Here is a 19,487-nt window from a genome sequence, read left to right on the forward strand (position 1 = left end):
CTATACTTCTTAGATGCAGAATTTTTCAGTTTCCTGAATATTCAGTCTAAGGCTTTTCATAGCTCTGGGCCATTGTTCTTGCAGCTCCCTTAGGTTTTCTCCATTTCTCAGTTTATACAGTTATTCACCATTCAAAATCCATCCCGAATGTCACTTCTTTATATACCTTTCCCAATTCACCCAAGGAGTGATCTATTACCTTTCCTATTCAAAAACCTCTTTTTTATTGTTCATATCTCTCTTAAAGCCTTCATCATGCTGAATGATATTTTTACAGTCTCCCTCCTCCTATCCCCACTACTCTAAGGCATGGATGGTCTTATCCACCTTGATATTCCCACTCCCCTACATTGGTGCCTAACAATACCTAGCATTATAGCACATGCTCAATAAATGTTCATCAACTAAAGAAGTACTTCATACTTTTTAATATAAGTATCTATGTGTAATAATGACTAAGATAATATCCTAAAACTGTAAATTTGTACAATCATAATTGGGTTCCACTGCTTAGGTTTTTTAAAAAAGAAAAATAATTTCACTGTGATTTTAAGAGAATTTTCTATTTTACATGCCTGGTTGTGTTCATGAGCTGTGCAATTATCTGTTCCATTATATTCTGTAAGCTGTTCTCTTCTTTTTTCTCTAATAAGAATTTTATGAACATCATCTTCCAGTCTATTGAAGAATCCTCCATCATGTGATAAAGTCTGAGAAGAACTCAATTCCTGTCAAAAATGAATTAAGATTTACTATCAATCAATACAAAAGTGCATGCATTTAATAAACCTGGTCAGCCACTAGAAGGATAGAGAATGAAAAAAAAATAACACAGAGACAATCAACCATCTGATTCTTCTCTATCTCCAGAAGATAACCAGTAGAGATACATTTGCAAATGTCCTTTATTTCATATTTTTTGAGTTGGGTATTGATTTTTACATTATTTTTTATCCATATACCATACAATTTACCCATTTAATTTGCACATTTAAATGGTTTTTAATATATTCACAGAGTTGTACAACCATAACCCATTTATAAAGTTACATCAGCCCAAAAAGAAACCCAGAACTTATTAGCATCATTTCCCATTCCCTCCTAATCCCTCCCCTCAGCTGTTCCCTAGGCAACACTAATCTACTTTGTCTGTATAGATTTGGCTATTCTGGACATCTGATATAAATGGAATCATACTGTATAAGGTCTTTTGTGGCTGGCTTCTTTCACTTTGCAAAATGTTTTCAAGATTCATCCATATTATAGCATCTATCAGCACTTCACTCCTTATTGCCAAATAATATCCCACTGATGGATATACCATATTTTATTTCTCAATTCATCAGTTGATGGACATTTGAGCTGTTTCTACCTTTTGGTTATTATGAATAATGCTCCGGTAAACATTCATGCAACAAGTTTTTGTGTGGACATGTTTTCGGTTCTCTTGGGTATATACCTGGAAGTAGAATTGCTGGGACATATGGTAACTCTATGTGTAACCTTTTGAAAAATTGCCAAACAGTTTTCCAAAACGGCCATACTATTTTACAACCTGTCAATGTATTCAGTGTATGAGGCTTCTAATTTCTCCACATTCTCACCAACACTTGTTATTATACATCTTTTCAAATTATAAACACCCAAGTGGGTGTGAATGAGATTCACTGTGGTTTTGAATTGCATTTACCTGATGGCTAATGGTGCTAAGCATCTTTTCATGTGCTTATTGGACATTTGTATATCTTTGTGAAAAAACGTTTATTCAGACAGCTTGCCCAATTTTTTTGTTGTTTTTTTGTTTTTTAAACTACATGTGAATTTATTATTAAAAAAATTTTTTTTGGGCTGCACCACACAGCACATGCAATCTTAGTTCCCCAACCAGGGATCGAACCTGTACCCCCTGCATTGGAAGCGTGGAGTCTTAACCACTGGACCGCCAGGGAAGTCCACTTTGCCCAATTTTTAATTAGGTTACTTTTTATTTTTGAGTTGTAGTTCTTTATAAATTCTAGAAACAAGTCTCTTATCAAATACATGATTTGCAAATATTTTCTCCCATTCTGTGGGTTGTCTTTTCACATTCTTGACAGTATCCTTAGTATCACAAAAGTTTTAATCTTGACAGAGTCCAATTTATCCAAGAAATCACTGCCTAACTCAGGGTCATCAAGATTTACTCCTATATTTTCTTCTAAGAGCTTTATAGTTTTAGTTCTTACATTTAAGTTTATAACCCATTTTGAGTTATTTTTTGCGTATGGTGTGAGAAGGGGTCCAAATTCATTCTTTTGCATGTGGCTATCCAGCATCATTTGTTAAAAGATTCTTCTTTTCCCACTGAATTGTCTTGGCACCCTTGTCCAAAATCAATTGAACATAAGTATAAAGGCTTCTTTCTGGACTCTTAATTTTATTCTTTCAACCTATATGTCTACCCTTATGCCATACCACACTGCCTTAACTACTCTAGCCTTATATTGCTCAAACTTTTACAGTATATTTAAAAACAATTTTTACATAAATTCTACACACAAATGATAAGGAGCTAAGACTGTATCACAATCTACTCAATTATGTAAAGTCAGAGATTTTATATGTTCTCCAAGAAAAGTATCATTTCCTTTCCAACTTCCTGTTGCAAGACAGAGACTGAAGAAAATGTTCCTCTCACTCTCATAGGTTTTCCCTATGTCCCACATTCTTGAGCTTTAATATTCCCAATTTTACCCATTTCAACTGTATTTGTCAGCAAATGACCCAACAGTTCAATGACTGTTCATCCTTTTCCTTTCACCTTATCTTAGAAAGTGTTTGAAAGAAAAAAAAAGTGTGTATCAGTGCTTAATATACAAATAATATTTAAAATATTTGTAGAGCACTTTATATTTTGCAAAGCACTTACAGAAACATCCCTTTAGTTGAATCTCATTAACACTGTAAGAAACTGATAGAGCAAGAATAATTTCCCCACAAAGTAATCATAGTCACAGGAAAGTTAAATAACTTGCTCATGAGTGATTCTACTGCCAAGTGGTACAGCTATAACTCAAAGTCTACTGCTTCATAAAATACTTCCATTCTGGTAAGACTTCATTTTAAAGCAATGAATACAACAATGCTTAAAACACTGCTGAGCTTCTATGGAAGGTATAGCATGATGATGGCAACTAATCAGCCTCTGGATTTCACTACTTTAAATAGTGCAGTTCCAACTAATGTCCTCTGTTTTTTGATAGCTGCTACCATTACCAGCATGCCTATCCCAAAGGGTACTCTGTCCTTGATATTTTTTCTTTAGCGAGGCATAAAATTTCTTTTCAGCCTAAGGACAGAAGTTTTCAAAAGATACCTTGACAGGAAACTACAGAGAAATGAAACAAAAATGAACCAACAACGCCCCCCTCCCCCAACACACATACCTCAACAGAAAAAAGACAAAAATGCAGCAAGTGTTAAGAACACAGATTCTTTAATAAGTCTAGCCAATTCAATTTCAATTTAACTAAAATTCTGAGCACCTATTATGTGCCAAGAATATAATGAAAAAGACAGTATGGTGTTTGTGTAAGTATAGTCTTATAGATCACTGGAACATAATTAGGAGACTGGACATAAGCCTTCACATTTATGGTCAATTTATTTTTTATGAAGGTGTCAAGTTACTTCATTAAAGAAACAATATTGTTTTCAACAAATGGTGCTGGGAGAACTGGATATAAACATGCCAAAAGTGTATTTGAACTCTTTCTTCACACTACGCACAAAAATTAACTCAAAATTAGATCATGGAGAAGATTCTGTGAAGATGGCAGAGTAGCAAGCACCAGGAACCTGTGTCCTCACACAGACAATAACTGCACTGGCAGAATCTGTCTGATTTTGGAACAACTATTTTGGAATTCTGAACTCTGTTGAAGGCTTGCAACTTCCAGGGGAACTCTGGGATGGTAAACTGCAGTAAATTTTGGTCAGTTTCAGCTCTTAGCACAGTAGCAACTACCCATCCACCACCCTCAGTGATGTGGCAGGCAGCTGTGTACATGTTCCTGGAGCAGCTTGTACACAGCTTATGGGAGCCAGGGTGGGCAGCAAGGAGCCTCTCCTCCAAATAATGGGGATCTGTGTTCTGGTCACTAATCGCCGCTTCTGATTACAGAGGTGCAGACCAAGAGACAAAGAGGCAGACAGCCGTTGTTGCTGCACCTCCCCTCATTGTTGCAAGCCCCTCCCCCTCTAGCTGAAGTGACTTCCAGTGGATTTAAAGAGCTAGTGCCCTTCCCCTCCCCCCTCATATTTTGCTTTTCCACTTTTGAGAGCCAGACTTTAAAAAATAGGCCATTCATGGGCTTCCCTGGTGGCACAGTGGTTAAGAATCCGCCTGCCAATGCAGGAGACACAGGTTTGAGCCCTGGTCCGGGAAGATCCCACATGCCATGGAGCAACTAAGCCTGTAAGCCACAACTACTGAGCCTGCGTTCTAGAGCCTGCGAGCCACAACTACTGAGCCTGCAGGCCACAACTACTGAAGCCTGCACATCTAGAGCCCATGCTCTGCAACAAGAGAAGCCACTGCAGTGAGAAGCCTGTACACCTCAACAAAGAGTAGCCCCGCTTGCCACAACTAGAGAAAGCCTGCACGCGGCAACAAAGACCCAACGCAGCCAAAAATAAAATAAATAACAAATTAAAAATATATATTAATGTTTGAAAAAATACAATAAAGGCCAGCTTATTAAAAATAGTAGGCCATTCAAAAACAACTGCCTGTAAGGGGAAAATTAGAAAGTGACTATGAATGCCCAAGGAAAGGCTATGAAAAGACCTAAGACATTAAGTTTACAACAATCAAAAAAAACCAAAAAACAAAAAACCCCAAAACAGTAATAAAAAACACCAATCCCTGAGGAAGGAGGAGAATCTGATTTCCAGAGTTACCATATTACTAGACTCAAATGTCTCATATTCAACAAAAAATCACAAGGCATACAAAGAAACAGGAAAGTATAACCCATTGAAAGTAAAAAGAAATCTATAGAAACTGTTCCTGAAAAAGACTTATTTATGGCAGTTGTATTAGACAAAGACTTTAAAACAACTCAACTGTCTTAAAGATGCTCAAAGATTTAAAGGAAGATGTGGAGAAAATCAAGAAAACAATGTGTGGACAAAATGGAAATGTAATTAGGGATTAAAAAAAGAAACCTAAAGAGATGCCAAAAGGAAATTCTGGAGCTAAAAAGTACAATAACTGAAACAACACATTCACTAGAGTGACTGAAAGGCAGAGTTGAGCAGGCAGAAGAAAGAATCAGTAAACTTAAAGATAGGACAACAGAAATTATCTAGGCTGAGGAACAGAAAGAAAAAAGATTGAAGAAAAGCAAACAGAGCCTAAGGGACCTGTGGGACACCATCAAGCAGGCCAACATACAAACTGTGGGAGTCTTAGAAGAAGAAAAGAGATAGAAAGGGGCAGAGAGAATATCTGAAGAAATAATGGCTAAAAACTTCCCAACTCTGATGAAAAACATGACTATAAACATCCAAGAAGCTTAAAGAACTCCAAGTAAGATGGACTCAAAAAAAGACCCACAGCAAGTCACATTATAATAAATTTTCAAAAGACAATGACAAGGGACTTCCCTGGTGGTCCAGTGGTAAAGAATCCCCCTTCCACTGCAGGGGACACAGGTTCAATCCCTGGTTGGGGGAACTAAGATACCACATGCCGTGGGGCAACTAAGTCCATGCGCCACAACTACTGAGCCCATGCACCTCAACTAGAGAGAGTCCACGTGCCACAAAATACAGAGCCCACATGCTCTGGAGCCCGCACACCACAACTACAGAGCCAACGTGCTCTGGAGCCCATTTGCCACAACTAGAGAGAAAAAACCCGCATGCCACAACTAGAGAGAAGCCCGCGCACTGCAACAAAGACCTGACGCAGACAATTAAAAAAAAAAAGACAATGACAAAATAAAATCATAAAAGCAGCAAAAGGAAGCAAATCATCATATATAAGGGATCCTCAATAAGATCATAAGCAGTTTTCTCATCAGAAACTTTGAAGGCCAGAAGACAGTGGGCTGAAATATTAAAAACACTAAAAGAAAAAAACCTTTCAACCAAGAATGTTATATGTGGCAAAACACTCCTTCAAAAGTGAGAAATCAAGACATTCCCAGAAAAACAAAATCTGAGGGAGTTTGTGACCACTAGACCTGCCCTGCAAGAAATACTCACGGTAGTGCTGGGAAGGTAAAAAGAAAGAACATTAGACAGTAACTCAAAGCCACATGGGGAAATAAACATCTCAATAAAGGGTAATTATAAAAGCAAGTATTATTGTAACAATGGCATGTGACTGTACTTTTTGTTTTCTACATGATTTAAGAGACTAATATGTTTAAAGAAACAAAAACAATTATTAGTGTAAATGCTAACATTAACATAACTTTGATTTCTAACTCCAAATCTTGTTTTCTACATAACTTGAAAGACTAATGCACTTAAAATAATCATCAGTTTATGTCTTGGGGCATGCAATGCATAAAGATGTAATTTTGTGACATCAGCAACTGAAAGGGAAGAGTGGTCAAGACGGCAGAGTACAGAGACCAAGAGCTTACCTCCTCTCACAAGCACACCAACTTCACAACTATCTGCAGAACAACTGATGAAGAAGACTAGAACCTACCAGGAAAGATCTTCTACAACTAAAGACATAATGAGATGGGTGGGAGGGGTGGACTCGTGACATAGTCAAATCCCATACCCCCCAGGTGGGCAACCCAAAAACTGGAGAATAACTATACTGCAAAGGTTCTCCCACAGGAATGAGAATTCTGAGCCCCATGTCAGGCCCCCCAGCCCAGGGGTCCAGCACTGTGAAGACAAGCCCCCAGAGCATTCGGCTTTGAAGGTCAGTGGGGCTTAACTGCAGGAGCCCCACAGGACTGGGGGTGATAGAGACTTCACTCTTAAAGGCTACACACAAAATCTCATGCACACCAGGGCCCAGGGCAAAAGCAGTAATTTGACAGGAGTGCATCTACCTGCTGGTCTTGGAGAGTCTCCTGGAAAGGTGGGGGGTGGATGTGGTTCACCCTGGGGACACAGACACTGGTGACAGACATACTGGGTAACATTTAGCTGTGTGAACACTGCTGCTATGGGGGCTGACATCTGGGCTCATTAGCTCCAAGACCTGGCACCACCCAACAGCCTGCAGGCTACAGTGCTAGGACACCTCAGGCCAAACAACTAACTGGGCAGGGACACAGCCCCAGGCATCAACAAACAGGCTGCCTGAAGACTTCCTGAGCCCACAGCTGCCTCTAAACATGCCCCTAGATACGGCCCTGCCCACCAGAGGGCCAAGACCCAGCTCCACTCACCAATGGCCAGGCATCGGCCCCTCCCACCAGCAAGCCTGCACAAGCTCTAGATTAGCCTCACCCACTGCGGGCAAACACCAGAAGTAAGAAAACTATGATCCTGCAATGCAGGCCAGACCCAACCCTGGGACCAGACAGGCCCTGACCCTGCCCACTAGCTGGCCAAAGCAACCTCTGGGACACCCTGGACCCAAAAACTGTATCAGGAATTGCCTCCCCCAAACAATCTGAAACGAGCTCTGAGATCCCTGGGCCCTACAGCAAGACTCTAGGACAAGCTCTGCCTGCCAGTATTCCAGCACTAACCACAGGATCTGGCAACGGTGGACTGGCAACAGCCACAGAGTCTTTAGGACCCTGACTCTGCCCACCAGTAAGCCAGTATTAGCCCCAGGGCTCCCTAGGACTCTGCATCCAATCCAGCCACTTTATGACCAGGCCCTGCTAAACAGCAGCCAACAGCATCTGCACAAGGCAGGGCCTAGCAACTAAGCAGACTAGGGGCCAATCAAGGCTACCAGACTGCTCACATAGTGAGCCTGCTGCAAAAGAAGGACCACACAGCTCTCTTAGTGGGAAGCCCTAGAGCACACAGCTTGGGTGCCAAGAGGGGAGTGCACAGTGGGGACACACAGGATGCTTCTTACAGAAGGCCACTTCTCCTAGGTCAAGAATCAGAGCTGACCTATCACATACACAGAGATATGAATAGCAACGTAGACAAAATGAGGCAGCAGAGGAATATGTTCCAGACAAAGGAACAAAATAAAACCCCAGAAGAAGAACTAAGTGAACTGGAGATAGGTAATCTACCCAAGAAAGAGTTCAAAGTAATGATCATAAAGAAGATCCAAGAACTCGGGAGGAGAATGGATGCACAGAGCAAGAAGTCGGAAGTTTTTAACAAACAGCTACAAAACCATAAAGAAACACCAAACAGAGATGAAGAATACACTAACTGAAATGAAAAATACACTAGAAGGACTCAATAGTAAACTAAATACTTCAGAAGAATGGATCAGTGAAATCACTGCCACTGAACGATAAAAAAGAAAAAAGAATGAAAAGAAGTGAAGACAGTTTAAGAGACCTCCCGGACAACATCAAAAGCACTAATATTCACATTACAGGGGTCCCAGAAGAAGAAGAGAGAAAGGGCCCAAGAAAATATTTGAAGAGAGAATAGCTAAAAAACTCCCTTGAAAAGTAAACAGTCACCCAAGTCCAGGAAGCACAGAGAGTCTCATACAAGATTAACCCAAAGAGCAATACACCAAGATAAACTGTAATTAAAATGACAAAAATTAAAGATAAAGAGAGTATACTAACAGCAGCAAGGGAAAAGCAAAAAATAACATACAAGTGAACTCCCATATGGTTATCAGCTGATTTTTCAGCAGAAACTCTGCAGGACCCAAGGGAGTAGCATGATATATTTAAGGTGATGAAAAGGAAAAACCTAAAGCCAAAATACTCTACCCAGCAAGGCTCTCATTCAGATTTGACAGAGAAATCAAAGGCTTTACAGACAAACAAAAACTGAAGGAATTCCGCACCACCAAACCAGCTTTACAACAAACGTTAAAGGAACTTATCTAGGCAAAAATGAAAAGGCCACAACTAGAAACAAGAAAATTACAGAATGAAAAGGCTCACTGGTAAAGGCAAACATACGGTAAAGGTAAGAAATCATCCACACACCAAGCTTGTAGGGAGATTTAAAGACAAAAGTAGTAAAAATCATCTGTATCCACAATAAGCAGTTAAGGAATGCACAAAACAATTAGACATAAAATATGATATAAAAAACAGTAATCATGAGGGGAGGAGAATACAAATGCAAGGTATTTAAAAGGCATTTGAAATTAAGGGTTAAGCTACTTGAAACAATCATGTATATACATACACTGCTATACAAAAACCTTGCGGTAAACACCAACCAAAAATCTATAACAGATATACACACAAATAAGAAAAAGGAATACAAATACAATACTAAATATAAAGTCATCAAATCACAAGAGAAGAGAACAAAAGAAGAAAGGGGGGAAATACCTACCAAAACAAATCCAAAACAATTAACAAAATGGCAATAAGAACACACATATTGATAATTACCTTAAATGTAAAAGGATAAAATGTTCCAACCAAGACACAGACTTCCTGAATAGATACAAAAACAAGACCCATATATATGCTGTCTATAAGAGACGTACTTCAGATCTCGAGACACATACAGACTGAAAGTGAGGGAATGGAAAAAGGTACTCCATGCTAATGCAAATCAAAAGAAAGTTGGAATAACAATATATCAGACAAAATAGACTTTAAAGTAAAGACTGTTACAAGAGACAAAGAAGGACACCAGATAATGATCAAGGGATCAATCCAAGAGAAGATATAACAATTGTAAACATTTATTCACCTAACATAGGAGGACCTCAATACATAAGGCAAATGCTAACAGCCATAAAAGGGGAAATCGACAGTAACACAATCATAGTAGGGACTTTAACACCCCACTTTCACCAATGGACACATCATCCAAAATGAAAATAAATAAGGAAACACAAGCTTTAAATGATACATTAGACGAGAAAGACTTAATTGATATTTATAGGACATTCCATCCAAAAACAACAGAATACACTTACTTCTCCAGAGCTCATGGAACATTCTCCAGGATAGATTATATCTTCGGTCACAAATCAAGCCTTTGTAAATTTAAGAAAATTGAAATCGTATCAAGAATCTTTTCCGACCACAACGCTATGAGACTAGATTTCAATTACAGGAAAAAAACTGTAAAAAATACCAACACGTGGAGGCTAAACAACAGACTACTAAATAACCAAGAGATCACTGAAGAAATCAAAGAGGAAATCCAAAAATACCTAGAAACAAATGACAATGAAAACATAATGACCCAAAACCTATGAGATGCAGCAAAGCAGTTCTAAGAGGGAAGTTTATAGCAATACGATCCTACTGCAAGAAACAAGAAAAATCTCAAATAAACAACCTAACCTTACACCTGAAGCAATTAGAGAAAGAAGGAAAAAAAAACCCCCAAAGTTAGCAGAAGAAAAGAAATCATAAACATCAGGTCAGAAATAAATGAAAAGGAAATGAAGGAAACAACAGCAAAGATCAATAAAAATAAAAGCTGGTTCTTTGAGAAGATAAACAAAATTGATAAACCATTAGCCAGAATCATCAAGAAAAAAAAAGGGAGAAGACTCAAATCAACAGAATTAGAAATGAAAAAGGAGAAGTAACAACTGACACTGCAGAAATACAAAGGATCATGAGATTACTACAAGCAACTCTATGCCAATAAAATGGACAACCTGGAAGAAATGGACAAATTCTCAGAAAAGCACAACCTTCCAAGACTGAACCAGAAAAAACAGAAAATATGAACAGACCAATCACAAGCACTGAAACTGAAACTGTGATTAAAACTCTCCAAACAAACAAAAGCCCAGGACCAGATGGCTTCACAGGTGAATTCTACCAAACATTTAGAGAACAGCTAACACCCATCCTTCTCAAACTCTCCCAGAATATAGCAGAGGGAGAAACACTCCCAAACTCATTCTACGAGGCCACCATCACACTAACACTAAAACCAGACAAAGATGTCACAAAAAAAGAAAACTACAGGCCAATATCACTGATGAACACAGATGCAAAAATCCTCAACAAGATACTAGCAAACAGAATCCAACAGCACATTAAAAGGGTCATACACCATGATCAACTGGGGTTTATCCCAGGACTGCAAGGATTCTTCAATATACGCAAATCAATCAATGTGATACACCATATTAACAAATTGAAGTATAAAAACCATATGAAAATCTCAACAGATGCAGAAAAAGCTTTTGACAAAATTCAGCACCCACTTATGAGAAAGACTCTCCAGAAGGTAGGCATAGAGGGAACCTACCTCAATATAATAAAGGCCATATATGACAAACCCACAGCCAACTTCGTTCTCAGTGGTGAAAAACTGAAACCCTTTCCGCTAAGATCAAGAACAAGAGAAGGCTGCCCACTCTCACCACTATTATTCAACATAGTTTTGGAAGTTTTAGCCGCAGCAATCACAGAAGAAAAATAAATGGAATCTAAATCAGAAAAGAAGAAGTAAAACTGTCACTGTTTGCCGATGACATACTATACATAGAGAATCCTAAAGACTCTACCAGAAAACTACTAGAGCTAATCAATTAATTTAATGAAGCAGCAGGATATAACATTAATGCACAGAAATCTCTTGCATTCCTATACACTAATGATGAAAAATCTGAGACAGAAAATACGGAAACATTCCCATTTACTATTGCAACAAGAAGAATAAAACACCTAGGAATAAACCTACCAAAGGAGACAAAAGACGTATGCAGAAAACTATAAGACACTGATGAAAGAAATTAAAGATGATACAAACAGATGGAGAGATAGACCATGTTCTTGGATTGGAAGAATCAACATTGTGAAAATGACTATACTACCCAAAGCAATCTACAGATTCAATGCAATCCCTATCAAACGACCAATGGCATTTTTCACAGAACTAGAACAAAAAATTTCACAATTTGTATGGAAACACAAAAGACCCCGAATAGCCAAAGCAATCTTGAGAAAGAAAAACGGAGCTGGAGGAATCAGACTCCCTGACTTCAGACTATACTACAAAGCTACAGTAATCAAAACAATATGGTACTGGCACAAAAACAGAAATATAGATCAATGGAACAGCACAGAAAGCCCAGAGATAAACTCACGCACATATGGTCACCTTATCTTTGATAAAGGTGGCAAGAATATACAATGGAGAAAAGACAGCCTCTTCAATAAGTGGTGCTGGGAGAACTGGACACCTACATGTAAAAGAATGAAATTAGAACACTTCCTAACACCATAGACAAAAATAAACTCAAAATGGATTAAAGGCCTAAATGTAAGTCCAGACACTATAAAACTCTTAGAGGAAAACATAGGAAGAACACTCTATGACATAAATCACAGCAAGATCCTTTTTGACCCACCTCCTAGAGAAATGGAAATAAAAACAAAAATAAACAAATGGGACCTAATGAAACTTAAAAGCTTTTGCACAGTAAAGGAAACCATAAACAGACGAAAAGACAACCCTCAGGATGGCAGAAAATATTTGCAAACAAAGCAACTGACAAAGTTGCTTGTATATCTCCAAAATATACAAGCAGCTCATGCAGTTCAACATCAAAAAAACAAACAACCCAATCCAAAAATGGGTGGAAGATCTAAACAGACATTTCTCCAAAGAAGATATACAGATTTCCAACAAACACACGAAAGGATGCTCAACATCACTAATCATTAGAGAAATGCAAATCAAAACTACAATGAGGTATCACCTCACACCAGTCAGAATGGCCATCATCAAAATATCTACAAACAATAAATGCTAGAGAGGGTGTGGAGAAAAGGGAACCCTCTTGCACTGTTGGTGGCAATGTAAATTAATACAGCCACTATAGAGAACAGTATGGAGGTTCCTTAAAAAACTAAAAATAGAACTACCATATGACCCAACAATCCCACTACTGGGCATACACCCTGAGAAAACCATAATTCAAAAAGAGTCATGTACCACAATGTTCACTGCAGCACTATTTACAAGAGCCAGGACATGGAAGTAACCTAAGTGTCCATCGACGGAAGAATGCATAAAGAAGATGTGGCACGTATATAGTGGAATATTACTCAGCCATAAAAAGAAACGAAATTGAGGTATTTGTACTGAGGTGGGTGGACCTAGAGTCTGTCATACAGAGTGAAGTAAGTCAGAAAGAGAAAAACGAATACCATAAGCTAATACATATATATGGAATCTAAAAAGAAAAATGGTTCTAATGAACCTAGGGGCAGGACAGGAATAAAGACGCAGATGTAGAGAATGGACTTGAGGACACAGGGATGGGGAAAGGTAAGCTGGGACGAAGTGAGAGAGTAGCACTGACATATATACACTACCAAAGGTAAAACAGATAGCTAGTGGGAAGCAGCTGCATAGCACAGGGAGACCAGCTTGGTGCTTTGTGACCACCTAGAGGGGTGGCATAGGGAGGGTGGGAAGGAGACGCAAAAGGGAAGAGATATGGGGATATGTGTATATGGATAGCCAATTCACTTTGTTATACAGCAGAAACTAACACAACATTGTAAAGCAATTATACTCCAATCAACATGTTAAAAAATAAATAAAATAAAATAAAGACTGTTACAAGAGACAGAGAAGGACAATACATAATGATCGAGGGATCAATCCAAGAAGAAGATACAACAATTGTAAATATATGCATCCAACATAGGAGCACCTCAATATACAAGGCAAATGTTAACAGGAATAAAAGAAGAAATTAACAGTAACACAATAATAGTGGGGGGCTTTAACACCTCACTTACATCAATAGATCATCCAGAGAGAAAATCAATGACAATACATAGGCCTTAAATGATACCTTAGACCAAATGGACTTAATTGATATTTATAGAGCATTCCATCCAAAGGCAGCAGAAAACACATTCTTTTCAAGTGCACATGGAACATTCTCCAGGACAGACCGCATGCTGGGCCACAAAGCAAGCCTTTAAGAAAACTGAAATAGCATCAAGTGTGTTTTCTAACCACAATGCTATGAGATTAGAAATCAACTATAAGAAAAAACTGCAAAAAACACAAACACTTGGAGGCTAAACAATATGATACTAAACAACCAATGGATCACAGAAGAAGTCACAGAGGAAATCAAAAAATACCTAGAGACAAATGACAATGAAAACACGATCCAGGGACTTCCCTGGTAGTGCAGTGGTTAAGAATCCGCCTGCCAATGCAGGGGACACGGGTTCGAGCCCTGGTTCGGGAAGATCCTACATGCCGCAGAGCAACTAAGTCCGTGCGCCACACTACTGACCCTGTGCTCTAGAGCCCGCGAGCCACAACTACTGAAGCCCACGCGCCTAGATCCTGTGCTCCGCAACAAGAGAAGCCACCGCAATGAGAAGCCCATGCTCCGCAACAAAGAGCAGCCCCTGCTCTCCGCAACTAGAGAAAGCCTGAGCATAGCAATGAAGACCCAACACAGCCTAAATTAATTAATTAAAATAAAATTTTAAAAAAACCACACACATACAAAAACACACGATCCAAAACCTATGGGATGCAGCAAAAGCAGTTCTAAGAGGGAAATTTATAGCTATACAAGCTTATCTCAGAAAACAAGAAAAATCTCAAATAAATAACCTAACATTACATCTAAAGCAACTTCAGAAAGAAGAGCAAACAAAGCCCAAAGTAAGTAGAAGGAAAGGAATCATAAAAATCAGAGCAGAAATAAATGAAACAGAGACTGAAAAAACAGTAGAAAAGATCAACAAAACTAAAACTGGTTCTTTGAAAAGATAAATGAAATTGACAAACCTTTAGCTAGACTCATCAAGCAAAAAAGGGAGAGGGCCCAAATCAATAAAACCAGAAAGAAAAAGGAGAAGTTACAACCGACACCACAGAAATAGAAAGGACCATGACAGACTACTACAAGCAACTATATGCCAATAAAAATGGACACCCTAGAAGAAATGGACAAATTCTTAGAAAGGTGTTATACAATCTTCAAGACTGAAACAGGAAGAAATAGAAAATATGAACAGACCAGTCACAAGTACTGAAATGGAAAGTGATTTTAAAATCCTCAACCAAAAAAGTCCAGGACCAGATGGCTTCACAGACGAATTCTATCAAACATATAGAGAAGAGTTAAAACCTATTCTTCTGAAACTATTCCAAAAAACTGCAGAGGAAGGAACACTTTCAAACTCATTCTATGAGGTCACCATCACCCTGATACCAAAATCAGACAAAGATATCACAAAAAAAGAAAATTACACACCAATATCACTGATGAACGTAGACACAAAAATCCTCAACAAAATACTAGTAAACTGAATCCAACAACACATTAAAGGGTCATACACCATGATGAAGTGGGATTTATCACAGGGATGCAATGATTTTTCAATATGCACAAATCAATCAGTTTGATGCACCACATTAACAACTTGAAGAATAAAAACCATATGATCATCTCAATAGATGCAGAAAAAGCTTCTGATAAAATTCAACATCCATTTATGATTAAAAACTCTCCAGAAAGTAGGCACAATGGGAACACACTTCAACATAATAAAGGCCATAATATGACAAACACACAGCTAACATCATACTCAACAGTGAAAAGCTGAAAGCATTTCCTCTAAGATCAGAAACAAGACAAAGATGTCCACTCTCGCCACTTTTATTCAACATAATTTTGGAAGTCCTAGCCACAACAATCAGAGGAAAAAAAGAAATAAAGAGTATCCAAATGGGAAAAGAAGAAGTTAAACTGTCATTGTTTGCAGATGACATGATACTATACATAGAAAATCCTAAAGATGCCACCAAAATATGACCAGAACTCATCAATGAATTCAGTAAAGTTTCAGGATGCAAAATTAATACACAGAAATCTGTTGTATTTCTATACACTAACAACAAGAGGTGAGAAACAGAAATTAAGGAAACAATCTCATTTACCACTATCAAAAAGAATAAAATACCTAGAAATAAACCTACTTATGGAGGCAAAAGACCTGTACTCCAGAAACTATAAGACGCTGATGAAAGAAATCAAAGATGACACAAACAAATGGAAAGATATACTGTGTTTTTGGATTGGAAGAATCAATATTGTCAAAATGACTATACTACCCAAGGCAACCTACAGATTCAATTCAATTCCTATCAAATTACCAATGGCATTTTTCACAGAACTGGAACAAAAATTTTTTTACTTTTTATGGAAACATGAAAGACCCAGGATAATTAAAGCAATCTTGAGAAAGAAAAATGGAGATGGGGAGGAATCAGGCTTCCTGACTTCAAACTATATTACAAAGCTACTGTAATCAAAACAGTATAGTACTAGCACAGAAACAGAAATATAGATCAATGGAACAGGACAGAAAGCCCAGAAATAAACCCACACAGCTATGGTCAATTAATCTATGACAAAGAAGGCAAGAATATACAATGGAGAAAAGACAGTCTCTTCAATAAGTCATGCTGGAAAAGCTGGACACCTACATATAAAAGAATGAAATTAGAACATTCTCTAACATAATACACAAAAATAAACTCAAAATGATTAAAGACCAGATACTATAAAACTCCTAGAGGAAAACATAGGCAGAACACTCTTTGACATAAATCACAGCAATATCTTTTTGGATCCGTCTCTTACAGTAATGGAAATAAAAACAAAAATAAACAAATGGGACCTAATTAAACTTATAAGCTTTGCACAGCAAAGGAAACCATAAACAAAACAAAAAGACAACCTATGGACTGGGTAAAAATATTTGCAAACGATGTAACCAACAAAGGTATTAATTTCTAAAATATAAAAACAGCTCAATTAAAAAAAAAATTCAAAAAATGGGCAGAAGACCTAAATAAACATTTCTCCAAAGAAGACATAGAGATGGCCAACAGGCACACGAAAAGATGCTGAACACCACTAATTATCAGAGAAATGCAAGTCAAAACTACAATAAGTTATCACCTCATGCTGTTCAGAATGGCCATCATCAAAAAGTCTGCAAATAAATGCTGGAGAGGGTATGGAGAAAAGGGAATCCTCCTACACTGATGGTGGGAATGTAAACTGGTGCAGCCACTATGGAGAACAGTATGGAGGTTCCTTAAAAAACAAAAAATAGAGTTATCATATGATCCAGCAAGCCCATTCCTAGGCATATATCCAGAAAAGATGAAAACTCTAGTTTGAATACATACATGCACCCCAATGTTCAGAGCAGTACTATTTACAATAGCCAAGACATGGAAGCAACCTAAATGTCCATCTTCGGATGAATGGATAAAGAAGATACACACATACACACATACACAGGAAAATTACTCAGCCATAAAAGAACAATGAGATAATGCCATTTGCAGCAACATGGATGGACCCAGAGATTATCATACTAAGTGAAGTAAGTCAGACAGAGAAAGACAAATGATATCACTTGTATGTGGAATCTTAAAAAAATGATATAAAGGAAGTTACAAAATAGACATAGACTCACATAGAAAACAAACGTAAGGCTACCAAAGGGGAAAGGGGGAAAGGGATAAATTAGGGATTTGGGATTAACAGATACACACTACTATACATAAAACAGAAAAAACAGTAAGGATCTACTGTATAGCACAGGGAACTATAGTCAGTATCTTGTAATAACCTATAATGGAAAAGAGTCTGAAATATATGTGTATGTATATACACATATAACTGAATCAGTTTGCTATACACCTGAAACATTGTAAATCAACTATACTTCAATTAAAAGAAACTGAAAGGGGTGGGGACAGCAGTGTAAAGGAATAATTTTTGTATGTTACTGAAGTTAAGCTGCTATAAATTCAAATTAGTGTTACAATTTTAGAATGTTAAATATAATCCCCAAGGTAATCACAAAGAACATAGCTAGAGAATATACACAAAAGGAAACAGGAATTTAAAATATTTCACTACAAAAAATCAACTAAACACAAAAGAAAACAGTAATGCAGGAAATGAGAGACAAAAAACCTATAAGGCATATAAAAAATAAATAGCACAATGAAAGAAGTCCCTCCTTGTATCATGCTAAGTGAAATGAGTCTGACAGAGAAAAACAAGTACCATATGATTTCACTTATAAGTGGAATCTAAAAAACAAAACAAACATACTTATAGATACAGAGAACAAAGTGGCAGTTGCCAGATTAGGGGAGGGGGATGGATGAAATAGGCTAAATGAATTAAGATGTACAAACTTCTAACTGTAAGATAAACAAGTCACAGGGATGTAACGTACACATGGGGAATGTAGTCAATAACGCTGTAAAAACAGGGGACTTCCCTGGTGGCACAGCGGTTAAGAATCCGCCTCCCAATGCAGGGGACATGGGTTCGAGCCCTGGTCCAGGAAGATCCCACATGCCACAAAGCAACTAAGCCCATGCCCCACAATTTCTGAGCCTGCGCTCTAGAGCCCGCGAGCCACAACTACTGAGCCCACGTGCCACAACTACTGAAGCCCACATGCCTAGAGCCTGTGCTCCGCAACAAGAGAAGCCACTGCAACAAGAAGCCCACACACCGCGACGAAGAGTAGCCCCCACTTGCTGCAATTAGAGAAAGCCCGCGCGTAGCAACGAAGACCCAACACAGCCAAAAATAAATAATAAATAAAATTTTTAAAAATACTGTAAAAACAACTTTGTGTGATAATGGAGGTAACTGGTTTTATCGCAGTGATCATTTCACAATGCATAAAAATATCAAATCACTATGTTAAATCTGAGAAACTTAACATATTTTATGTTAATTATAACTAAAAAAAAAAGAAGTACCTCCTTATCAGTAATAACATCGAATGAAAATGATTAAGCTCTCCAATCAAAAGACAGAGATTGGTAGAATGTATAAAGATACATGATCCAAGTATATGCTCTCTCCAAGGGACTCACTTGAGATCCAAAGACACAAACAGGTTGAAAGTGAGGGATGAAAAAATACACTATGTGAAAATAATAACCAAAAGAGAACAAGAGTGGCTATACTAGTATCAGACAAAACAGACTTTACATCAAAAAAAGTTTCAAGAGATAAAGAAGGACAGGATATATTAATAAAAGGTTTAATACAGCAAGAAAATATAATTATAAACATTTACACACCTAACTACAGACCATAAAAATATATTAAGCAAAAACTGACAGGTTTGAAGGGAGAAATAGACAGTTCTCCAATAACAGTTTGGGATTTCAATACACCACTCACAATAATGAACAGAACAACCAGACACAGGTAAGGAAATAGAGGAGTTAACACAATAAAGCAATTCGATCTGACAGATACATGCAGAACACTCTAACCAACAACAGTATACACATTCTAAGTGCACACAGATTTTCCAGGATAGCCCACATTAGGT

The 19,487-nt window shown here is 37.8% G+C and overlaps 1 protein-coding gene across 1 annotated transcript in view; it reads right to left on the reverse strand.

Annotated features, from left to right (window-relative positions):
* The window catches only part of GKAP1 (G kinase anchoring protein 1), an 80,348-nt gene that overhangs the window by 18,358 nt on the left and 42,503 nt on the right, over positions 1-19,487 (reverse strand). Inside the window, exon 8 of the mRNA XM_068552567.1 lies at positions 576-728. Coding sequence (XP_068408668.1) covers positions 576-728 — 153 coding nt within the window. The remainder of the gene's footprint in view (positions 1-575; positions 729-19,487) is intronic.

This window comes from Eschrichtius robustus, chromosome 10 (genome assembly GCF_028021215.1).
Source record: "Eschrichtius robustus isolate mEscRob2 chromosome 10, mEscRob2.pri, whole genome shotgun sequence".
In the NCBI taxonomy this organism is placed as follows: domain Eukaryota; kingdom Metazoa; phylum Chordata; class Mammalia; order Artiodactyla; family Eschrichtiidae; genus Eschrichtius; species Eschrichtius robustus.